The 25733-nt window shown below is 44.2% G+C and overlaps 1 protein-coding gene across 4 annotated transcripts; it reads left to right on the top strand.

Annotated features, from left to right (window-relative positions):
* The first annotated feature begins 215 nt into the window (after positions 1 to 215).
* Positions 216 to 23960, top strand: scamp1 (secretory carrier membrane protein 1). Of its 4 annotated transcripts, XM_053687865.1 has the most exons (11): positions 218 to 426; positions 10399 to 11120; positions 11216 to 11487; positions 11647 to 11724; positions 11926 to 12033; positions 16829 to 16940; positions 17311 to 17439; positions 20196 to 20355; positions 21255 to 21356; positions 21468 to 21585; positions 21822 to 23960. In XM_053687865.1, exons 5-11 carry the CDS (start codon positions 11983 to 11985, stop codon positions 21969 to 21971), a joined length of 822 nt encoding a protein of 273 aa, XP_053543840.1. In that variant the 5' UTR covers positions 218 to 426; positions 10399 to 11120; positions 11216 to 11487; positions 11647 to 11724; positions 11926 to 11982; the 3' UTR covers positions 21972 to 23960. The 4 variants fall into 4 exon arrangements, with proteins under 4 accessions (XP_017348648.1, XP_053543840.1, XP_053543839.1 ...); XM_053687864.1 differs by having other exon boundaries at positions 10399 to 11487; XM_017493159.3 differs by lacking the exons at positions 10399 to 11120; positions 11216 to 11487 and having other exon boundaries at positions 216 to 426.
* Positions 23961 to 25733: the final 1773 nt, after the last annotated feature.

Raw genomic sequence — 25733 nt, 5'->3', positions numbered from 1 at the left:
CATAAAAACATAAATTGAACCATTAAATGATTGGAACGTTATATTTCCACGTTGTATTAATTAAAAAATCGACTACTTTACACAATGGACAGTAAAATAAAATTTCGAAATATGTGATGATAACCAGTGCATTATAATTACTGTAATAATAATAATAAAACGCCACGAAAACGCTGAAGTTATCAGTTAGACAAACCGCACGCACACGTCACTTCCGGTCCTGCCATTTTGCAGCTGCAGATCAGTGGAAAGCCTTAGCTGCCCCCGCCGCCGCCGCTGCTGCTGTGCAGGAGAGGTTCACATTAGTGTGTTTTTTTTTGTTGTTCAGGTTTTATTGTTCTTGTAGCGTGAAGACAGTTCATTGATAAAATGTCGGATTTCGACAGCAACCCTTTCGCGGATCCGGATTTCAGCAACCCTTTTCAGGTAAAGAGAAAAATCAAGCCGTTTCCCTTCACCGATATCAGTCAGTCAGTCACACAGACGGCTAGCTAACAGATAGCTAACGCTAACGCACCCTGCCCTGCTAAGCAAGTGTACTCACTGTCAATATATGCGTTTATTTTATTTATATCAAATAATTTAAACGTACTCTTGGTCATATATTCCTTCTAATGAACATATATTTATTTCACAACGGTTATGACTTCTACTAGGTCTGTTGAAAAATTCCCTTAATATTACCCAGCGCTCTCCATGTCAACAAGCTCTTATTGTTTTTTTTTTGTTGTTGTTTTTTTAAATAGATGTTGTAGTTAATAAAGATATAAAGACATGGCGCTTGTCGTTACGTCAGATGTCCTGCGTTATTCGTACGAGCTTCAGTTAAAATTCTGTTTTATGTTGTCCTTTCCGACGTTGACTAAAATCGGACCGTTAGCAGAAACGTATTCGCAGGCTGAGTCCCAAAAGGCGCTGTGTAAGCTCCGTAAGTGCACTACATAGTCTGTATAAGAGACCGGTTCCTCCGTTCAGTGTAGTGCACTAACACGCCAGATGGACAGCCGTTTGAGACTGAACCCTGTGTTCCTGAGCTTTGCTGATTATGTTTACTGAGAAGGAGCAGCCAAGTCGGTTCAGGTGTCTACTCAAAGCGCTGTGACCGCTGTACATGCCCTCTGATTGGTTTATTTTGCTATTAGAACCTGGGTAATATATCCCAATACTTTAATTTCTCTGTATATTTGCTTGAAATCGAGGTAACCAGTTAAGACCGTGGTCACCGGTCATGTTCTGATGGTGCAATCAGAAAGCTTTAGAGGAGGATTAGCTGTACTGCTCTTACACAGACCTGACAGGCTTTTCTTACATTGTGCAGTCATTTTCAGATGAATCCTGCAGACTGGTTTGGAAAATCCTGCATGCTGTCACATGATGAAGATAGATATCCTTACAAATCCAAATCTGTGTGATGTGATTTCATGGAGTGTTGATCTTTATAGCAGGCATTCCGTTTCAAACGGTGCTTTTTGGCGATGTACATTTACGCTATACTGTTTATAAGAGACCCATCTGGCGCGTCTCGGACGCACACTCGATACGTTTACATGGACAATAGTAATCCGATATTAACCCGATTAAGAAACTAGCATGTCAACATGCGGTTTCTGATGACCTTAATCCGACTGAAGTCATACTCGAAGTAAACACAAATGGAATTAAGACGTGTGGAGTATTCCAGTTTTAGTCGCGTTATCGACGTGTATTACAGACACCTTCATCACACTATTAACGTCGTGTGGGAGTTTCCACCGCATTTCGTGACAGGACACGTGCACACACGGCAGCGCTCGACTGTTTGACGGCAAACAAGAGAGCACGGCTGCGTCCCAAACCACGTATTTACTGACTATATAGTAGGTGAAATACGTGTAAGTAAGTACGCGGTTTGGGACGCAGCCCATGGCTTCAAGCAATCGTCTGTTTGCACGAACAGCACGACAAATAATTACCTTTATAAAAAATTACAAATGACACACCCAAAACTGTATGCGGTTCCATAGCGAAGACCAACTGTATGTCGATACGTGAAATTCCGGAGGGGACGGCGTGGCGCGGGGACGTAATGACGTGTGCCGTTAATCGCTCTATGTTCTATAACGCGTAAAACGGGAACATGAAAGGAATATTCTAAAAGCGACTCATGTAAACACCTTAATCAGAATATTATACGTCTTATCCAGAATAAGGTCGATCATTAGATTACTGCTGTCCGTGTAAACGCAGTCATCGATTTTGTCATCACAACTGTTCGATTCATCAGCGTCGAACATGAGTACAGCTAAAAGATCTCATTTACCAACAAACATCACTGTGATCGTGCAAAACAATGTCATGCAATCGCAATTTCGCCAATTCAAGTAGTTTTCAGCAAAAAAAAAAAAAAAAAAGCAAAGTGCATGGCAGGTTTTGAAAAAAGCCGCAGCAAAATGCAGCGTTTTGGACTGTGTAATGAATAGATTCAGAACAACTGTACAGCGGTCCAGATGTGGACCAAGCTCAAATATTTTAGCAGACTGAACTGAAAAAAAATTCCAAAATACCGTTGCAGAGTCATTCAACGTACTCGACTTTGCATTCGACTGCCGTCTGTGTAGCACATCCCTTGTTGTGGCTTATCTACTCGCAGGCACTAATGTCAACGATTTAGCTGAAGGAAGCTCGTCAGACCTGAGAATACCTATATGAGTAGAGACATTTAGTCAGAAAGAGAAGAATTTTCATGGATTTCGTTTTTCCTTTTCCGACCTGCTTAGTGAAGTGATGATAACTTCACTAAGGGGGGGGGGGGGGGGGGGGGGGGGGGGGGGTTGATGACAGTTTTTCAAGATGGAGAAGTTTCTCAAGCTTAAAATCGACGACTGGTTTGAGTCAGGAGTGATCACGTGACGAGCCGATTCGAAACGAAACAAAACCACTCCTGAGTATTTAAGTATTCTGAGGTAGCTTGGGTTGCCATTCACTCACATTTGATCGAACAAACTTTCTGAAACTGGAGTCGATTAACCCTGCTGTATAGGAACGACGGGAAATTTTTCAGATCGTATAGTCCATGTGAAATTTTGCGTGGCGGTCTTGCTCGGTGTATCGCCCAGTTACTAAGCTTCCTGCTACGTCATCGAGGATGAAAAGTGTCCAGACTTGCATTGTCTTCCTGTGATGCATAATCTAGGCATTAATAACGGTTGTCGTATTTCACGCTCTGAGCACATTACCGGCACAAAGACTACCTGGTGCACTGTAGAAGTACATCATTTAAGATGCACCCAGTGACTCATATTGCCAACAGCTGTTTGAAGGGTTTGTGTGATAAATTTATGGACTGATCACCAAGCAACAGCCATGGTGTGTCCCAGTGTCTGCGTAAAACTCTCAAAAACGTTGGCAAGACAACCTTTACAACGTGAGATTTCTGTAGCGCAGTATACCGTCACACTCGTCTGTTGAGGCATTCGCTACTTGTAATACCTCCAGATCCTTTGGCACAACGGTGAATAAGGCGTGCTAAGATGAAGAAGGCGGAAGGCCCCTGCGTTCTGCAGTAGATGGACGACGGCAGCTTTAAAGCGCACCTAATATGGTTTTGAAACGTGACTAATTTTGTTTAAAAGTCTCATACAATAGATTCACACGCATCCGAGGTCAAAAAACACTTTAATGTGCTCATAATTTAAATTGCAGCATTACCTATTTTCCCCCAGTGTCACAAACAATTCGTTAAATGATCCGTTCTAAAGGATGCGTTCTAAACAACTCCTTTCAGAGAGCAACTCTGCTCTGATTGGTCAGACGTCCCAGTCTGTTGTGATTGACCCCCCCCCATGTTACAAACCTACATAGGTTTGTACAGGAAGTAAAGTCTGGAATCACTAACGACTCGTTTCGGCTGTTCAGAATCGGTTCCTTCTTTTGGGAGTCGATAACTGCGCTCTGATCTTTGAAACTTTGCAGACTTTTTATATTCACAAACCGTTTTATAACGCACTACGTGGAAGGTAATATTTGACGTACAAATGAGTTTAAGATGGAAGACCAGTAAAAGTATACCCGAGGTCCGATGTCTATAGGAAACTCCATCCATCCTTGTATTTTCTGTACCGCTTATCCTACAGAGGGTCGTGGGGCGAATCGAGCCTGTCCCCGGGGACTCGGGGCCTGAGGCGAGGGACACCCTGGCCGGGATGCCAGTCCATCACAGGGCAGAATCTCTCACACACACACACACACACACACACACACTCGCATCGCACTCCCATTGGAAATCAGGCTACAGTGCATGTCTTTGGACTGGGGGAGGAAACCGGAGTACCCGGAGGAAACCCGTGACGCACAGGGAGAGCATGCACACAGGGTAGAGGTGGGATTCGGACCCTCGACCCTAGAGAGCAAGTTACATAAGCTGTCTGTCAAGACAAATTATGTGAAAAAGAATCAGCTTTGGGGCAAGCTGCATCACAGCACTCTGCCATTGATTATTTTCCTATAGGAAACACACCTCATCAGGTTTTATTCCTTACACAGCACGATTACCGATCAGCCATAACATTAAAACCACCGGGACGGGACGTGAATAACATTGATTATTTCGTTACAGTGGCACCTGTGAAGGGGTGGGATATATTAGGCAGGAAGTGAACAGTCAGTTCTCGAAGTCGATGTGTTGGAAGCAGGAAAAATGGGCAAGTGTAAGGATCTGAGCGACTTTTTTTTTTGGGGTCAAATCGACTGGGTCAGAGCATCTCCAAAACGGCAGGTCATGTGGGGTGTTCCCAGTATGTGGTGGTTAGTACCTACCAAAACTGGTCCAAGGAAGGACAACCGGTGAACCAGCGACACAGTCGTGCGATGTGCTGGACAGACAAAGCTGAAGCATGGAATCTCAACCTCGCAACTTGGTGCCAGATACCACAGCAGACCTTCAGAGGTCTTGTGAAGTCCATGCCTGAACGGGTCGGAGCTGTTTCGGAGGCACAAGGAGGTCAGGCAGGTGGTTTTAATGTTCTGGCCGATCGGTGTATCGCGGCTGAATCGGCACCTGTCAGGTCTCTTTTTAAAAAAATTACACTTCGGTAGAAACGATTGAGCTGTACTTCTTCTTTTCTCAACGTTTCGTGACGGAATCCAGCTGCACACCGGTTCCACAGTGGTGGTGTGAAGCGTACAGATGTTAATCTCAGTGCCGACCTTCCAGGTGTGTGTGTGCGCTTCACCTTTACCTGTAATCCTTCTTAGGACTATTTAACATAAACGCAGTCCATGTTGACGTCTTGATCCCATCTTTCTTTCTTTCTTTCTTTCTTTCTTTTTTTTTTATTTTTATTTTTTTAAAGATTTGTCAAACCTTCCTCCGTCCCGCTCTCAATAATAAAGCCGTGCATCTGTTTATCCCTTTAATCACGGCCTGCGCTCACCCCCCACAATCAAGCCACCCACGCAAAAACAGCCTATGAAAAGCTTCACAATCCTCACCATCATTAACATGGCACCTTCTCTCTCTCTCTCTCTCTCTCTCTCTCTCTCTCTCTCTCTCTCACACACGCATGTCTGAGAACATGCTTCAGTGTGCATCGATGGTTCTTGGTGGTGACGAGGCTTTAAATTTGACTAAGTAAAGAATAACAATAAGGCATACGCTTAATAGATATATTTTTTTAATGTGTTGACACACTGATAAAATACCTGTTGCAAAGGGGAAAGATTTGAATTGGATTTGGAAGTGATTTTTGTCTGATTATATTCCATGTAGGTACTATAAATATGAGTAACTCGTCAGCTGTTGGAGCTGTATCAGTATGAACACGTTAACCGATCCACCGAGTGACGTACTTTCTGGCATGTGGACAGAGGACACAACTCGTCTTCCGGCCCGTTGCCATCGCCTCTCTAACGCTTTGCGTAATTTGGGAAGCAGGTGAGGATGTATCAAATCATCAGTACCAGGAGAGCAGTCAGAATCGTGTACATCACCCAGTACCGAGGAAGCACGTCGACTGACCGCTGCCGACTCGACGTAAACATGAGAAGGAGCATCGGCATGCTAGAACACCTTTATTATACGTTCGAGAGCAACATGTACAGTCAAGTGAGCAGTCTGCAGAATAGGAAGAAAAAACAAACAAACATTCGAGCTACAAATTCACGCGAGGTCTTGAGTCACGACGTCTGAAAGAACGTTCTCAAGCGTCGGACACGTTTTGCGGATGAACGGGACACTGCAGCTGCCTGTCAAAATGTTGGAGTAATTTCATGGCTGCTTATATTTGTCCGGCGAAACTGCATTCGAGTGGTGTCGGGAGTATTCTCGAGCACCAGCGGGAGTTTTTGCTACGGGCGACGGCGGCAAAAACCCGCTGAGCGAATATGATCCCGGTTATATCCGGTCGATAAAGCTGGGGGAGGAGCGAAACGGATAGGAACAGGATATGAAGCGTGTTTTCGGTGTTTGATCCTGCAGGGTCACGACTGATGTATCGCGCTGCGGAATAAGCGGCTGTAAAGGTACGAGCGGAGAAAGAAAGGTGAAGTGAAGCGGATATGGAAGGACACAAGTAGGGAAGTAGAGCTGAAAAGGGGTAGGGGAAAAAAACACTGGAGATAAATTGTGTAAGCGCCATCAGTGGATTAATCTGATGGAGATGGTACGCAGCCATGATATTGGTGTAGATACTAGGGACGTGCCTTCTGTCATGCTCTCGTTCATTCATCTTGAATAACTGCTTTATCCCTGTCAGGGTTGCAGAGCGTCTGGAGTCATGCTGCCGGTGTGTGTTTAGAATAACCTGCTAGTCCAGCTAGTTCCATGTTATATTTACTGAACCGGTGAATAAACCAGAAAGTGAACGCTCTACATGCAAGCGGAACGGGTTGAGACGCCCCGTGTGTGTGTGTGTGTGTGTGTGTGTGTGTGTGTGTGTCTTGTGGTGTAAAATGGGCTTAATCTGCGTCCTACTGAACATTTTGTCCCGTGGCCTTAATATTTGACTGCCTGCTCCTGCCCATGTACTTTGATTTGAGTACAGCTTAATTCATCAGTATGTCAAATTTTACTATGTCTGGCACACAATATGGCCAAATGTATGTGGACACCCGACCATCACACTCGTATGTGGTTCTTCTCTACGAAGGTGGAAGCACACAATTCTTTGTAGACAAAGTCTTCGTATGCTGTAAGCTCCCTTCGCTGGAACTCAGAGGAGCAGACACGTTCCGGCATGCCCCCTGTGCACAAAGCGAGGTTCACGAAGAGATGGTCTGCCAACGTCGGAGCGGAAGAACTCGACCGGTCCGCCCAGACCTCCTCACCCGAACATCAGTGCCTGACCTCGCTAACGATCTCCCGGCCGAATTAGCCCTAATCCCCACGACCCCGCTTGAAAACCTAGCGGAAAGCCTCCCGAGAAGAACAGAGGTTATTGTAACGGCCAAAGGAGGGACTAAATCTGGAACGTGCTGTTCAACAAGTACATATCGGTGTGGTGATGAAGTTTCCATAAACATTTGGCCATCTAGTGTAAGCCTGGTAGAGCCTAGAAATTCTCTGTGAAGGGAAAAACCCTAATGTGGGATCATGGGATGTTCATGTCCCGGTATCCAGAAGTCATCAGTACGGCAGTATCGGCATTACAGTAACCAAGTGCATGTGGCGTATCATCCCTCCCTCGAGTGTCTATTCGAAGAGCTGCTCGGATCCAGGTCGTTCTTGCGGATCCCTAATCAGCCACCACTGGTGTCACGTTTCCGTGATTTAGAAACGGGACAAATTGTACACCGAGGCAGACCACACATACTTGTATTGTGAAGTTGAAGCCAGCGCGTGATTGTAAGAGGTATTTGTGATTTTTAATTTCCTAAGACCTGTTAAGCATTACTGATCTGACTTGTTATAAAGTCACTCAATACTTGTTTGAGTTTGAGAAAGCAGTTTGCTTTCTCTCTCTCTGTGTGTGTGTGTGTGTGTGTGTGCGCGCGCGCACAGTTGGCTCATGAAACATTCATTGTTCTACCGTCTGAAATATTCATAGCGCCGGCCTCTTGACGGCTAGCCAGAGATGCCCCAGGTACTCAGACCTCCTTCAACAGCGTGTACACATTTTGTCAGGTGTGGGACAAGAGTATTAATTGAATGTTCTCGCATTTCTTACCGCGCTGTCTTGCTGTTAAAAGGGGGGAGAGGGGGAAGAATGTCCTTTCTTATGTTTGGTCGCACAGATTCTTGCTTTTACCTATTTATAGCCAGTGGAAATTATTGGAATCATCGTTTCCCTGCCAGATGGAAATTATAGGCTGCGACTCCCATCAAATATCCCCCTACTGCTCGAGAGTCGAGAGGGAGACAGGCCCTCAAATATTGTTTTGCCCAGTCCTTTTCCCTCTCTTGCATTCTATCTTTTGGGACTTTTTCAGTTCCCGTCATGCTTTTCCATCCAGTGGTCGCGAGCTAATGAGATTTAGCTCTCGAATTAGCTCTAGGTTTGCAGACGCCACTAGAGATTAATGAGAAAGCATGAGTTTTTGCAGTAGATTTATAGGGCATACTTTTCTAACTCATACTTTTATCATAAATCATCTGTCTTGAGCGCGTCGTGACTCATTAGTTCTTTGAATGCATGTGCAGATTGGTTCTATGGCGTGCCACAGTTTAAACACTTTTAAACACGGGTTGTTGTTATTGTTAAGATACCATCCTTACTCCTGTGTTGAGCATTTCTGGGCTGTATCTGTGCTCCGGAGATGAAGGCTGTTCCATACAGAAAGACTTCTAGGTGATGTTTTAAATCAGTCTTTGATTAACAGTTATAGTTGTTTTAGTAAACTGTTAGTAGTTATTAAACGCAAATCTTCCCAGGGAATCTTAGAGGTTAACGAAAAGCTGCTTTAAAGGACCCCAGCACTGCGTCCTGGCTTCGTCACATATTCTGCACACATGTCCAGCAAATTGTTGTTGTTTTTTTTTCCTTCTTTGTTTTCTGATCTTTCTGGAATTGTAACAAACCCAAACACTACAATAAATCTGATGAGGTATTAATAGGTGGTTATTGTTTTGGGTTCTCCCATCCCCATCAGCAGTCAGCTCTCCGCGATCATATGACCGCTACCGGCCACGGAGGGCGAGAGCTGTCATGTGCTTCCTCCAAGACACATGAAGCCGACCGAATCTTTCCAAACTTCTTCCAAACATCACAGGGTGTCGTAAACACAACCGGAAGAAAGCGCTACCCGCCCGCTTCCACATGCGTGACCTCGCTGACACCCACGATTGTTCTTAACAACAGACACCAGTTCAGTATGAGTAGGGAAACGCATTATTGTTTTGAACCATAGTTAGGTTGCTTCCTCAATGACATTAGATAAGGGGGGGGGGATAAAAATACAGAGCTTGCCAGAAAGTTCCTCAGGACGTCCGGTTCAGTCATAATAATGTCACGTTCTTCAAATTGCTATTTGTTCTGATTTGTGAATGAAAGATTACCGGTTCATGCACAATTTCAGATACTAATATTTGGAGCACTTAACAAATACAGACGCAGACGGCGGCATTGCGTTGCTCCAGTGTTCAACAGACAGTATACGGCATTAATTAATTAGGTCGTTCTTTAATTTGCGAGGTAGCATCAGTTAGCGTTCACTCTTGAAACTCTAACCCTTTAACCATAATGTAACCTTGTTTAAAAATTTAAAGTTGTGGGGGGGGTTTTTTTTGTTTTTTTTTTGTTTTGTTTTTTTAAGTAGCCACTGTAATTATCCAGGTGATGTGCAGGGCATTATAACACGATGTTAGAACATGTATCAGTGCTTTTTCACGTTTATTTTCAGTTATAGTCGCAGTTCTGCATGTCATTCTGCATTATCGTTATGCATTTTAACCTAAATGAGTTCAGTTTACGGTCAGTATGATTAAGTACACTTGTATGAAGAACATATGCCTTATGAGTTCAGCGATCATGTGGTTTGTTTGTTTGTTTTATTTATTTATTTATTTATTTATTTATTTATATCTGCCTCATAGTAATGTATTTTGGCTGGCTGCTGGTCTTATGACTCATCTCAGGATGATAATATTTGTTCACGTTGGCCCCTGAAGTAAGTTTTCTGGAGATGCCGATCAGGCTACAGCACTGGACCGGGGGAGGAAATCTGAGCACCCGGAGGAAACCCCCCGATGCGCAGGGCGAACATGCAAACTCGACACGGAAGCGGGAATCGAAGCCCCAGCCCCGGTGGCGCGAGGCAGACGTGCTAACCACTCAAAAAACATTTAACGACCTATTTTTGAATGTCTTCTGAATTTTACTTTTGCCTGCATTTTTCTGTTAATTTACTGATTTATTTATTCCAAAGTCTTTGTATGTATTTCTGAAGTGTATTTATTCAGTCCTTCGTTACTTTATTTTTTGGCAGAATCACCCCCGGTTTTGTCGAAGCTAATCCCCGACTGCTCCCTCTTCATCACACAGCAGCCGCCGACCCGAAGGACGAGGTCTAAAACATGTTATCCGAGACACGTGCGGCTAAACGTGCTCGGAGGAGAGCACTTATTATTTTGATTAAACAAATCTGTGTTTGTGATTTCCAGAAGTTGTTCAGAAGTACGTGTCGCTTCCTTGCCATCCGTGGCGAGTATAGTGCTGTGAAAAAGTCTTTACGCCAATCTGTATCGGCCATTGATCGCATTCTATGACTCGATCGGTAGTCTCTAAATTTGGCCGATTTTACGAGGCGATCGCAATTTGATGACGTGAGACGTGGAGGAGTGTCATGACCAGTGAGGAATTATTACAAGATCTCAAGAAACAATGAAAAATGTGCTGTTTTGCCATGTATTTTTTTTTTTACGATGAGCCTTAATGTTCTTCTGGGTCAGCAGTGGGTTTCACCTCACCACTCTTCCATGGAGCCATTTTCCCCCAGTGTCTCTCTGATAGTGGAGTCATGAACAGTGACCTTTATTGATGCAAGAGAGGCCTGTAGGTCCTTTTGATGTTGTCCTCGGCTCTTTTGAGACTTCCTGGATGAGTCGTCGCTGTGCTCTCGGAGGAATTTTGGATGGTCTGAAGGTTCACTACTGTGCCGAGCTTTTACATTTGGAGATGACGTATAACGACCTATAACGACCGACTCTGGTGCGCACCATTGGATGTGTTCGCTATGCAGTTTGCAATATAATGAAGTAATAAATATCCATCCATTCATTTTCTGTACCGCTTATCCTACACAGGGTCGCGGGGGTGCCTGGACCCTGTCAGAGGGAACTCGGGGCACAAAGCGGGGGACACCCTGTATGGGGGCTAACCCATCACAGGGCACAGTCGCACACACATTCACACACTAAGGACAATTTGGAAATGCCACACAGCCTACAGCGAATGTCTTTGGACTGGTGGAGGAAACGGTGCACAAAGTGGGGAGGCAGGATTCGAATCCCCGACCCCGGAGGTGCGAGGCAAGCGTTCTAACCACTAAGCCAGCGTGCCCCGCCCTCCCACCCAAGTAATAAATCAGCTGAAAAATCCTGCAAATAACACCTTTAAACATGTCAAATGCAGCTCAAATAATTCCTTAAACAGAAGTACACAGAGGTTATCCAGGGTCCACGTTATCCTTGTTTAAAGTTGAACAACTGTGCTTTCTGTATGTTTTTTTTTTTAGGATCCCTCGGTGACACAAGTAACGCGGAATGCGCCACCAGGCCTGGAGGAGTACAATCCATTTACAGATGCGAAACCGGTAAGTCTCTTTATATCACATTATGGAGATCATAAAAGGAATATTTGTCTTGCGTTGGTATCTGAGCTGCATCTTGTAAAGGTGTTCTCTGCGGAATTTTTCATTTGCTTAACTTTATCAAATCGTGACACCGTTTCTTTCAAATTTGGAAAAAAAAATACCCTACTGTACGGTATTAATATTTCGTTTTTGTTGTGTTAGGCTCCGCCCGGCTCGGGTCCCAAAGTCCCGCCCACTGCGAACACACAGCCAGCCATCATGAAGCCCACCGAGGAGCCACCAGCTTATTCACCGCCGCAGCAAACACAGGTACACGCACACCTCTTCTCATCCCACCAGCGATAGGGACCGTTGTAAGTGCGGCTACGGTGACCGGAAATAAATCATTAATGCCATAGCCAAGGAAATCAATCTCCCATCGTGTTCCAACATCCAGCTGCTTTATGCATTTGACCTCAGGTGGGATTTTTCACTCTCACAGCATTACTTTCAACCTCAGGTTTAGTTTTGATGGACGGTGGAGATTGATTCGGTTGGCCAGTGTCATTTGAAATCTATATGCTTTGTTTCCATTGAAAGATTGTGGTCATTATATAGTTCAAATGAAATGTTTTATGGAAAACACCATAGAATCTGTAACATCGACTTGCTTAAACCTTGCACGGTATCAAATACGTTAAACTGGGGTTTAAGTAGACTGAGAAGCTATGGCAGCAGAAAGCAGGCTGTCTTGATTTGTGCTTTGTGAAACATGTCTTGTGTTTATTTTCAGTAGCCATGGCTGCAGCCATCAATACCTCAGGTCCCTAACGTACGGTACGGGCTCACAAACCTTTCGGCCGAATCACTGCAGTTATATATGGCAAGTCAGAGCCGAAACATCCCTGTCCGTCAGGTTTCCAAGCCAGACTGTATAACACGCCCGATTTCAGCGACGCACAGCGATGTTAAACACTGCAGACACGCTCCGTTTCTCTTGAAAACGTTCCGGAGTTGTCACGATCGCCTTCATGAGCTGACCTTCTAAAACGCTGACCTTATATTCAAAATCTAGACTGGGTGTGAAACAGACCTTTCAAAAGGCTACGTGAGGAATTTAAAAAAAAAAAAAAAATTCAAACACTAACTGTAATAGAAAAACTGTTTAAAGTTTGTTCTTAATATAGAATCTGTAATAGTATGGATATACGATTTGAGAAACAATGCGAGTTTGTTCAGTCAATATAAACGGCAAATTTCGATCTTCATAATTAACGCTCTATATAATGATAATGAGTCTATATTGGTAACAGCACAGTGAAATTATTTTCTCCCCAGCATGCCGGGAAGTTTGGGTCGGAGCGCAGGGTCAGCCGTGATACAGCGCCCCCTGGATCACAGAGGGTTAACCTTACCTGCTGAACCACCACTGCCCCAAGGGTGACAGTGTGTAGTTGCAGTGGCCTGTTCCTTGCAAAAGTATTTACTGCATTTCTTGCACATGCTGCTGGTTTATACATCCCTATAGCCAAGGTTCCCAGGTCTCAGCAAAAACACCATCTTTAGCTATCAGCTCGGCTGGTAGCAGTTTTAAACTAGCCTGGAAAAAAACATCACCTGTGGACTTTGTATTTCCACCCACAACCTTTAAAAAAAATAAAATAAAATTGGCCAGTAGCCCAGCAGTAAAAACCGCAACCCTGATGATAGGTTTGTGTGGGTGTGTAGGAGACTGGTGTATTCATTTCCAAAGCTGGTCAGATCTGACCGGAAATGCCAACAAAACCAGTCCGTCAAATGATTCATAAAAATAGCTCATTTTGTTCAAAACACAACAGTTTAAGTGCTCAGGATTAGCCGAGTTCCTGCAGAACTATTCAGTGTGGAATCCTCAAAATGATCGAAATCATCGTCTTCAATCGGTGGCAAAAATGTAACACGGTCTTCAAACGACGACGACGGTGCTCCGTGCCGCTCCCGAGAGCTCGTCGCGAAAAAAATACTCGTACGAGACTACCCAAACCTCACATATTGATGTATATACTGACTGAGGATGTAAGTAATTTCCACTACAAATTCCAAACACTATACAACTATACAGAGAACCATCCAGAACGCTCTCCAAAATTCGCACCACTGAAGTCTCTACTTCCAGGTCACGGGGCTGTCGATCCAAATCTCACTAGCCGCTGAGAGTGAATCGCTGTTAAACCCCGCCCACACATGAGATTCGCGCCAGAATGGCGGACGAAAACTCCGGCAGCGAATGAACGAATTTGAACGGATTTTTAAAAAGTTCAATTTAATCCATACGGTAAGCACACACACACACGCACACACACACACGGTCAGTTGCTTTCCCATTGGAAAACAGTCAGGTTGCAACCTTTTTTAAAATCTTGAAACGTGTGGGAAAAGTGTACCCAAAAATAAACGAGGCGCTTCGTATAAGTAATAAATTATTTACATGTGCAATGTGTGGATGTTTTCTGTCCCCCGATAAAGAGTGGTATGGACAACCCCCCCACCCCCACCCCTCCCACCCAAACCAGCACATGGTACACCCCTCAGCTGTTGGGGACATACGGTGGGATGTTTAATTCAGCATGGCCGGAGGGGGGGGGATTTATGCATTGCCTGAAAAGGGGATGACCAAGGGGATTTATTCAAATCTCTGGAAACACATTTATCCTCATTTACAGCAATGACGAGCTACAAAAATAGGTGACGGTCAACTCGTAACACATAAAAGACAAAAACTAAAACGGGACTCTAAATCAAACGTTGTTAAATGATTCTGTAGTACATTTAGAAACGTGCATAACTATGTATATACGAGTTCAGCATTATATTTTTTTGAAGATGGAAAATGAACTAGGATTGCGTGTGTGTGTGTGTGTGTGTGTGTGAGGAGAAATTGTGCCAGCTAGGATTTAGCTGTAGAACAGAACAAAAAAACACATGCTCACACGAGGAGTAACATGACCAGGCATTGGCCTATGCAAAGATCACTTGACCAATCATAAGGAGGTCAGGGGGGCAGTTTTGATCCCTAAGGTGACCTACCGACAACCTTCAAATGGTCTGTAGGACCTTTTGGTACCAGAACTTTTTGGCAAAAGACAACCAGAACGGTCCTCTTTGCGTCGGCCGCCAGATGAGTCCTGTTTCGTTCCGTTCTCAAGATTGGTGTCGACAAGGTTTTTGGTTTTTGTGTCCTTTACCTTTTTAGATTTCAATGTAACCAGCTACTGCTATGATTGGCTAGCATTCCATTTATGAGTGAAATTTCGACACGTGCGGAAGCGTGTTCAGCGACTGAGCGCCAGTGGGCGGGGCCGGCGGTGCGATGATATAAAAGTAGGTGTCGATGTCTCGCCGTCGGGGCAGTCGTATGCAAATGTATTCGCCAGCGTGACGCCACGAATCCCGCCGCGTCCAAACGAGCCGTTTTCGGAGCTTGGTTAAATAAAGGCCCTTTTTGTACCGAGAAGGACATGTCAAGCTACGAAACTTGCAGGACATTTTAATAGTACAGTAGAATGACCACTTGTATGTCAAAAAGATCGAGGGGAAATTCGATTTCACGTGTCCTGGCGTCTTTAAGTGAAAGGCCGGTGAGGGAACGACTGCTTGTAGCTGCGTAACATGAATATTTTTCGCAGACATTATGCAACATTATATTTATGCAACTAAAGATTCATTAATACGTTTAAAAAAAAAAAAAAGAAGTAATGATTGCTGGGAAATTGCTGTGGTGTTAGAGGAATAAAACACTTTGTGGTGGTAACAGTAATGTTACGTCAGGTCACGTAAGACCATCCAGGTGTGGATTATTTTGACGTGAACTGATAACAGTGCAGCGTTATAGTGCTTATTATTGTTGAATTGTCTGCCAGGACGGACTGTAAACCCGATAACCAATCAGGGGAAGGAAGTGTGTTAATCCGAGCACTTCTTTGATGTTAAGCTGCTGTTTTGTTGTCACGCAGTGTAACGATGTGGTGGTAAGGAAAGCCCCTCTCCTAAAATGCCAGTGTGTTGGAGTGAACAGGAAAAATCGTGTGGCTGGTATATTTCTGCACTGCGACTAAAATCAGTCCGTGGAGGCGCTCAGAAAGGCACTAGTACGTCCCAGCATCGGGCACAACCCACGTAAATGTACACACACACACACACACACACACCCTTTCCTGAAGGAGACCATACACCGCGATTCAATAATGTTTCTAACATTCCGGTATCAACTTCAGCTCTACATCGCTCAAGTGTCTGCTTTCTGCACGAAGGAAGCAGCATGTCGTTGCTCGCAGGGATCTCGCCAGCAGGAAAATATCCCGTTCTCGCAGTCCGACCCGACTGCTTCGTCGGGTATTCACACGGTTACTTTCCTGCGGATTTTGTACACGGTGTATAGGCTTATCAGGCTCCATCAGTTGTCGTGTAAACAGATGGCCACATGAAACCCAAATCATCCATGACTAGTATTTTACTGTTCCTGTGTACGCTTGCTACTCTTTTCCGGAACATTTTCAGCTCGCATAATGAACTTGGATGGATGTAATATATTCTGCTGGGTTTAATCCAGGAGAGATGACAAGTACGTGATAGATTCTCCCCCTACATGGGACGGGAAACCTATTTTGTGAAATATAATGTATTAACATAATTGTAATACTTCCCAGGTTTCAGCACCAGTGTGTAACCCTTGACAAGTTCAGGGAGGGAATGAGGAAGCTGGAGGCAGGCTTGGAACAACTCAAAAGGCGCTTTATTCTCTTTCACTTTTCAGCGGTGTTATTTTATACACACACGCATGCATGCGCCCACACACGGCTCGGTGCTAGTTGGCTTTCTCTCTCTCACTCGCTCTCTCTGGCCTCTACGGGGGAGAACTGAAAACACAAAGAGACGCAAACAAATCAGCTCTCGCTAATTACATGCAGGTGAGAACCATTACGTGTTCCCCTCCGGTTCGACCCGCCTCCTCTCTGTCCACAGCCCATGCTGGACAACACCGCCACGATAATACACGACAGTAATATGTTATATGATGTTACAGAGTGTGTGTGTGTCTCGTTCAGCCTGGTTCGTAACGGGATGCCTTGGAACGTGTGTGTTGCAGGATCAGGCACGGGCCCAGGCCGAGTTGATGAGGAGGCAGGAGGAGTTGGAGAGGAAAGCTGCAGAGCTCGACCGCAGAGAGCGAGAGATGCAGTCACTCAATGCATCTGGAGGTGTGAACTATAATGGCCACATGTCTCATATGCAGAGTCTTCGATTTCTTCAGAATAACTGATAGCTCGTGGTTGTTCTCCCTTTATTGTGCTTTTTCTTCTTCTTCCTTTCATTATTAATAATTTCTACTTCTGTTTGGTTTGATGGGAGAGGTCTTTTTATGCGAAATAATGTTACGTGAACTAAAAGAATCGCTGTGAATAATCGGTAACGTTAAGTCCTTTCATTTTTCGGACTTATAGTGGTTCGTCTAAATAGCTCGACGCTCTGACGGTCGCTGTACGTCTCTGTTTTGAGAAAATTCACTCGCGGATATTTAAGGTTAAACTGTTCCCCCCCCCCCCCCACCCCTTTTTCTCATTTTCTTAGGGAGGAAAAACAACTGGCCGCCGCTGCCTGAGAAGTTCCCCGTGGGTCCGTGTTTCTATCATGACATATCCGTGGATATCCCGGTGGAGTTTCAGAAGACGGTTAAGATAATGTACTACCTGTGGATGTGTGAGTGTCTCCCGTCCGATCACGAGATACTTATCGGAAACTCTTTCACTCGGGTCAGCCAGTCAGCAGCGCATTGAGTGGAACTGTTCAGGGGAATGCTGGTATTGGTTATCCCTAGGAAAATAATCAGTGATATCGTGGTTACCACTGGAAACTGTACGGCTGCAGATTTGGGGTGGGGGGGGACACCAAGTGATGTTTTTGATCTGTTTCGGCGAGCATGTGCCTACCGTATCCTCAGATCGGCTGACGAGTGAAATACAGTGCGGTCTTCTGAGGTTGTAGCCTCACGGTTCGGCATGTCGCGTGTGCTGGCATGCTATTCTGCTCATCACAGTAGTATAGCGTGGTTATTTGAGTTAATGCAGCCTTCTTGAGCAAGCCTGGTCATTCTCCTCTGATCTGTCTCATGATCAAGACATTCCTGCCTGCAGAACTGGATGTTTTCTTCTCATTCACAAATTCTGATGTTTTGATGTGAACATCAACCGAACCGTTCGACCCGTATCTGCATGATTTTATCCGTTGCGCCGCTGCCATGTGATTGACCGATAGGATGCACGAACGCTTAAGGGTACAGGTGTTCCTATTAAAGCGAGTTGTACCTGAGCATCTGTTCTGCAGATTTTTACTACACAGCCGACGCACCAAGCATACAAATGGTCAAATTGTCCATGTTCCAGTTTCTGTAACGGATACAGCATTTATGTGTTGCTCAGACGATCCCCCTCCTTGAGTGGCGCTCTAAATTAGATCTGTTGTAATGTGATCACACGCTCCCGCACGCATAAATCGTTACCGAACCTAAAAATGGACTGCTTTGTAAAAACAAGACAAAAAAAAAAAATCCTCTTTTGTGGAAACAAATGGCTCTGTTTGGGTTTTTTTTTTTTTTTTTTTTTTTCCCCCCCAAAGCGGCGATGAACGTTCCAGTGGAGCATGCCATGTTCGTGTTATGCGAGTGTGTTTTTGGATTTGTTTAAAAGTGTCGGGATGGGTGTGACATTTTGTGATAAGACACTCTTGTGTACATTGTAGATACGTTTAAAGCGATTGCTGTAATCCGAGACGTGCCGAGCTTCAGTTTCTCCGAGAGGGAATGGGAAAGTTAGAGTGTGCTACACTGTATGGCCGAAAGTTTGTGGACGCTTGACCATCACACTCGTATGTGGTTCTTCCCCAAACTGTTGCCACAAAGTTGGAAGCACCGAGTTGTCTTAGAAAGTCTTTCTTTTTTTAAATGCTCCAGCATTATGGTTTCCCTTCAGTGGAACTAAGAGGCTTAAACATGTTCCAGCATGACTGTGTACAAAGCGAGGTCCAGGAACTCGTGGTCTGCTAAGGCTGGAGTGGAAGGACTCGAGTGGTCTGAACAGAGCCCTCGCCTCAACCCCAGTGAACACCTTTTGGGATGCGTTTAAACAACGACTGCACCCCAGTTCTCCTCGCCCAACATCGGTGTCTGATCTCACGAACGCTCGTTGCCGAATGAACACGAATCCCCCTCCAACGTCTAGCGGAAAGCCTTCGCAGCAGAGCGGAGGTTATTATAACCGCAACACGGAGGCAAAATATGGAATATTCCGGAATATGTTCAACAAGCACGTATGTGAATGTGGTGGTGAGGTGTCCACAAACTTTTGGTCGTACAGTATGTTTTAAGTCAGCATTAGTCTTTTTGATTTCTGTCAAATTAGAGTTTTTTTCAAATGTTTTTGCAAAATAATTACGATACATTGAAGCTGGCATGTTGGCTCTATATTAGCAGAGTAAACTTTAAACAAAATGAGTTTAAAATAAAATGAGTTTATGAATGTAAGGAGGAAAGAAAATCATGAATAGTTCCTGCCTCGTTTTAAATAGGAACGGTATTAGAATGTATTTCGCAAGATTTCCAACCCCGGAGTGTTCAACATGGAGGCACACATTTAACATTGGTTTCTTGGCTTATTTCTCTTACAATGAATAATTGAATCACCCTTTTCGACGTCTCCCTTTTGCATTAGGCTGATCGTGACAGAAGGATTAATGCTGAGTCTGACATGGATATAGAAAAATGGGTCTCAATTTGGGGCTAGTGTCATTGCTGTGTTCAACTAAAGCGCGTTCGTCATTTTTATTCATATTTATTCCGTTTGTAAAACACGAGAGGTTTAATCCAATTCAGTTTTACTTCTAAAGAGTACGTGTAGAGAATTCTGGAGGTGGGTTCCTAGTGAGCAAGCCAGAGGTGACGGTGGAGATCTCATCCTCCTGAGGAAGGAACCGGACTCGAGATAGAACTCCTCGTCTTCTGGGTGACACCAGATCTAAACCGTTACTCTTCTAGAACTGTATACTGTAAAGTCAAACAGCACCGGGAGTGTCGAAGGGATGTTCGGTATGAGCAACACGCGTCTTTGTGAATACAGATCCGTAGAATCTAAAGTATCGGGCGTCCATTTATTTATTTATTTTTTCTTTATAGCAGTTGTTTATGGGTTTAAACGCCTCAGTGCTCCAAGTCCGAATTTCGTTTATGCAACGGTGATCGGCAACTTTCAGTCCTCTTTTCTTTATTATCCAGAGTGTGTGCATGGGTGAAACCTCACACGCACCAATTCTCTGCTTTTACCTCATACTCAGGAACTCTTGTGATGGTAAAGTGCTGAATGTGGGTGATGCTTTCCTGGTTTAACTGTGTGCTATGTTTGACCTGCTGAAGATCTGATGTATAGCGTGTGTGTGTGTGTGTGTGTTTGTGTGTGTTTTTGCAGTCCACACAGCAACACTGTTCCTGAACATCTTTGGCTGCTTGGCGTGGTTTTGTGTAGATTCACAGCGTGGGGTTGACTTTGGCCTGGCCATGCTGTGGTTCATGCTGTTCACTCCCTGCTCATTCGTCTGCTGGTACAGACCTCTCTATGGAGCGTTCAGGTAAGACACGTACACACTCATTTGAATTACCCTGACGTCACTAAGAGTTCGGCTAAGCCTGACGTGCCCTAAACGTTTAATACTCAGCCGTAAACAGTGCAGAGCCTTTTAAGGACTTTACGTTAACCTATTAGATAATTTAACTAAATATTTCATTCCGTACATTTACATGGATAACACTAATCTGATATTAAGACGATATTCTGATTAAGAAACTGCCATGTAAACAGCGATTATTGATCACCTTAATCCGGCTAAAGTCACACTCGAGTAGGATAATGCGCCCTGCCACACTGCAAAAAACTGTTCAGGAACGGTTTGAAGAACATGCCGGAGAGTTCAAGGTGCTGCCTCCAGATTCCCCAGACCTCAATCCGATCGAGCATCCGTGCTACGTGGTGGACAAACAAATCCGATCCCTACCACAGCACGCTTTCTGAGGTCTTGTGGAATCCATGCCTCGAGGGGGTCAGAACTGTTTTGTGGGAACATGCCCAATATTAGACAGGTGGTTTTTAATGTTAAGGCTGATCAGTGTAAGTGATACCAGGAACTAACATATGTATTGAGAAAAAAAAAAAAAAACAACCACATGATCTTTTAATAAATAAAATATTGTTAGCGTTCTCAAATTGGCTGTAGCATAAGAGAAAGTGCTGTTATAGGAAGACTATGGCATAGGGCAGCATCTCACCAACCCAGAGCCGATTATTTTTCCTATAACAATATGTACAGTCGTGTTTTAGTCCTCATGTACAGTATCTTATGACACATCAGCACATATGTAAGTCTGAACAAGTACAAAACAACTATAGCGCATGTGTTTTATCACAGACACATTTAACAATATTCATTCTGTCTCTCTCGCTCTCTCTCTCGCTCTCTCTCTATTTCTGCAGGAGTGACAGCTCTTTCCGCTTCTTTGTGTTTTTCTTCATCTATATTTGCCAGTTCGGTGTCCATGTGATGCAGGCCATTGGCATCACAGGCTGGGGAGTCAGGTATTCCCATGTGCTTACTTCATATTAGAGGAGCTTTAGACTTTAGTTTTGCATCTCATTTTTTGAAAAACTATGATGTTGGAATTGCACATTAAATCTGTGTGTGTGTAGTGGTTGGATCTCGGCGTTAACCGGCCTTAATAAAAGCATTCCTGTCGGCATCATCATGATCCTGATTGCTGCCCTGTTTACCGCCTCTGCCGTCATCTCTCTCATCATGTTTAAAAAGGTAAAACTGCTCGTCTCGGGTGGGGAAAGTTGGCATATGGATAAAGAGACTGTGCGGTAATGGGTCATTGAAGATAATTTGTGGAATTAGTGATTGGGTGTGTGTGTTTCTCCAAGACTGGGTGTGTTTGTTGTTTCTCCTTAGAATATTTAACCACCAGAAGTTCGTCTATAGACATTACTTAATGATAGTGTGTGTGTGTGTGTGTGTGTGTGTGTGTGTGTGTGTGTGTTTAGGTCCATGGGCTGTATCGAACCACTGGTGCGAGCTTTGAGAAGGCCCAACAGGAATTCGCCACGGGCGTCATGTCCAACAAAACGGTCCAAACGGCAGCCGCCAACGCCGCCTCGACCGCCGCTCGCGGAGCGTTCAAGGAGCAATTCTGATTGGCCGAGAGAGAGCAGGCCCAACTTCGAGCTCCTCCCACTTTCTCACTTTTTTCCCCATTCTTTCTTATTTGTACTCCTTTGACTTGTGAGTCGTCTGTAAGCCTGTTTCAGATGTGGAGGATCCCAGACTCCGCCCCTCCATCGATACGGCACACTCCATTGGCTAACTGAGACTCTACCCACTTCACTCAGCAGATGCACTCATCTGGCTTTTATGCTGAGTGTGTGTGTGTGTGTGTGTGTGTGTGTGTGTGTGTGTGTGTGTGTGTGTGTGTGTGTGTCAGTTACACTCCAGTCACTTTCCATTTGTCCATTCAGATTGAGCATGTGCTGACTCGTGTTTCTCATTTTAAAAAAACAAAAACAAAAAAAACACAGGAAGTGATGTCAGCAAGGAGTTTATCCACTTACTGTAAACATTCAAAGCAAACAGTGTGTTTAAATACCATCCAAGTCATCAGCACATTCCATTAATATCTCACACCAACAAGCATTTCATTCCTGCCCCTCATTGGCCGATAGGAACATCCCTGACTGAATGCACCCAGTGGGAGATTCAGTTGGCTCTTTCTCTTGCTTTTTTAAAAAAATTATTATTATTATTATTATTTTAAATCTCCGATTCTGCCTTACACGCTGTTCCTGCTTTTCCGAAAATAAGTTGAAGCTCCTTCACTTGGCTTCTGAGGCTCGTCCGGTGACCTACAAACACAAGAGTTGGGTTAGACATGCCTGAGAAGCTCACTAAGACTCGGTCCAAGGTCCTGTATCAGAAGTTTTACGGTTCTCGATGAGCAGTAAAAAGCCTGGATAGAAGAAAACACTATCTGCAACGAAAGCCTCCCACCCTCCGTTTTTTTTTTTTTTTTTTTTTTGCTAATGGCATGCTCCAGCGGCGCAGAAAAATAGAGAAAAGATTATAGCATGCTAGTACTCGTGTGTGCGCGTGCGTGTGTGCGCGCGCGTGTGTGTGTGAGAGAGAGAGATGTGTGTTGGGTGAATTTGAGTGGGTCTTAATGCTGTTTCACTCCACGGCAAGTGATCTCACGTAGGTTTATAAATTGAAGTCGTCTCATCATTTCAGTCCGACTGGACACTTTAGGTTTTAGACTATGTTTTTGTAGTCCTCCTTCATCCATGCAACCTTGTAGCCTTGAGCACTGAGAAACAGCTCTCCGAGAAACAATTCCCAAGATCATAGGCCGTCTGTATTTTGAGGCCGCGAGTGTGTGTGGTAGCTCCCGTCACCTCTTTACAGTATTGACTTGAGAGCCGATCGTCGGGCGTTAACACCCAGACACGCGCGCGCGCACAAAACACTACTATGAGGCGTTTACCTCATGGCTTTGTTTTAAAACTGTGCGTGTGTCTGTAATGTCCCTCGTGTCTACAGCCCCCCAACCCCCCCTCCCCCATTCCCGTGCGCTATTGTAAGGTTTCCAGTTCTATAATCTCGAGATGAGCTGCTGCAAGTCGTTCTTCCTTTTTTTTTTTTTTTTTTTTTTTTTTTTTTAAAAAAAAACAACAACAAAAACAAAACAAAACATTGTTTCAACGAATGGCACCCGAATGTTTGTTCTATATTAATACGAATCAAAGCGGAGAGTCCGTAGAAAGGTATAACGTGAGCCTTTGCGTGCGTGCGTTGCGTTCGTGCGCGTGTTGCGTTGGCGTTGGACCGTGGCTTTTAAGTTGTGATTTTGAACACAATGACATTATTAGTTGAAACACTGAGGATGTGGTGATGTGACGTTCATTCGAGCAAACCTAAGGGATGTTTGTATATTTTGTAAAAAAATAATAATGATGATGATGATGATGATGATGATAATAATAATCGACGAGTGGTTGCCTGTCGTCCTGAATAATTTCATCGTACTGTGCAAATGCACTCTTGTCTCCCTTTGCAGTCGCATGTCGAGTAGTTTGAGTTTTGTATATTTATTGTATTAACACAGGAATAAAATAAGAAAATGGACTACTTAACCTGCGTCTGGTAGTGTTTAACGACACCCAAACCTTGCCTTTTCTTTCCTTTTTACCTGTGAACATCACGAAGCGCCGGTTACTCCTCGCTCCTGTTAGGCCAGAAGTAGGAAATCGAGGCAGAAAAACAGCCGAATGAATCCAGCTTTGATCTCAAATACGTAGCTGTCTTGTACCGTTGACTGAGATGCCTACCTAGGTGGTATCTCCATCTCACGAGAACGACGAGTCGAGAATACATACCCTAGCTTCCTCACAGTGCGCTTATAGCCCACTAGTAGCTGTCGTATAAGACGTATTAACATCCCTGGCTAATATCGTTTCGATACCAGGACATTTTATTCCAGAATCTAATTGTCCATGCTCGTACCGTCTTATCAACTCCAGTCTGCTTTCTACTTTATCTCCGTGACTTCCTGCAATGCATTTGTCCTGGTTCAGGGCCCACGCGCCTTTTTAATTGTGATTGGGGACGATCAGTCTGTCCAACGTGACAACAAGCGGTACGTTGAAAATCCGTTTAAGTAAAACATTTTTAAAACGTATGTGCAGCATGCAAGCGGTTAAAATGACACATCCCTTCTCACTTCAAACAGCCAGACCTTTAAACGGAGCAAGCTCAACATCCCGGACGTCCCTTAAATCCACGTTTCACTCCAGTCCCGTGTCGTTAGAGATAACTGGACGTGTATCAGAGCTGGGAAGAGGAGCTTTGTTCCATTTGGAATGTTTGCGCTGAACTAACTGACACTTTGAACCAGATCTGCTCGTGTGTACACTGTACATCATGTGATTAATAAGCAGGTACGGTCGTAGGCAGTGCAGGACAATACGCACAAGCCAACAAATCGTATCACACACAGGCAAATCGGTACTCGATGAGTAGTAAAATGAACTGCCTGTTGATAAAACTTGCAAGCCACCAGCTTTGTTACGACGGGCACGCTGCAGTAATATTTTATAGTAGTCTTTAATAACATGCGTCGTTCCAAGGTCCAGTAACATGAAATTTCTTCCTTGCAAAGGAAAGGATCAACACCTAACATGACTGAATGAACAGCAGCTAGGTTTGATACTAATTAGTAATAATAATAAGTACACGGCTATAAATAAGGCAGTTTAAAGTGTGTTGTAGTGGTGCTTTACCTTCATCACTTTCTCCACACACAATAGAGGGGTGTGCAACTGTTTATTTAATCTCACAAATCCCATCCACAGTTATTATTTATACCCTCTGTTCTATTTTATTCCCTATATATATATATATATATATATATATACACACACACACACACTAGTCCTTTTATGCCAGTGGTTCTCAAACTTTTTCAGCGCGAGCCCCAGCTTGTGTTGGGTGCATCCCTTTATGGCCCCCTAGAGTCGTCAAATTTTCGCAGTTGAGTGTTTTTTCTATGCTAGGCTCTTGTGTATTAGCTGGAAAGTTAAGAGACTACGTCCTGTATCTAAATAGGCGTAGGTTTTTATCAGCGTGTGGCTAACAGTACCGTACGCTACTGAATCAACGGATGTCTCTGGGAATGTTTCGTCTTAGTGTACTGTGTATAATCGATTTAATTTATATTTCTCATTTGTATGTACATCATCGTTCAAAGGTTGACAATCCCGACTTAGATACAGGTAAAAAAAAATTTATTTAAATAAATAAATTAAAGAATGTTGAAGAATTTCTTTGCATCCCGCTGGCGCCCCCTGGCGGCCCGACGTTTGAGAACCACTGATTGAAACCCCCGTGACTCTGACAGGATAAATCAG

Source organism: Ictalurus punctatus, chromosome 18 (genome assembly GCF_001660625.3).
Source record: "Ictalurus punctatus breed USDA103 chromosome 18, Coco_2.0, whole genome shotgun sequence".
NCBI classification, from domain to species: Eukaryota; Metazoa; Chordata; class Actinopteri; order Siluriformes; family Ictaluridae; genus Ictalurus; species Ictalurus punctatus.
Note: the sequence above shows the minus strand (reverse complement) of the source record. Positions and strands in the feature narration are given on the sequence as shown.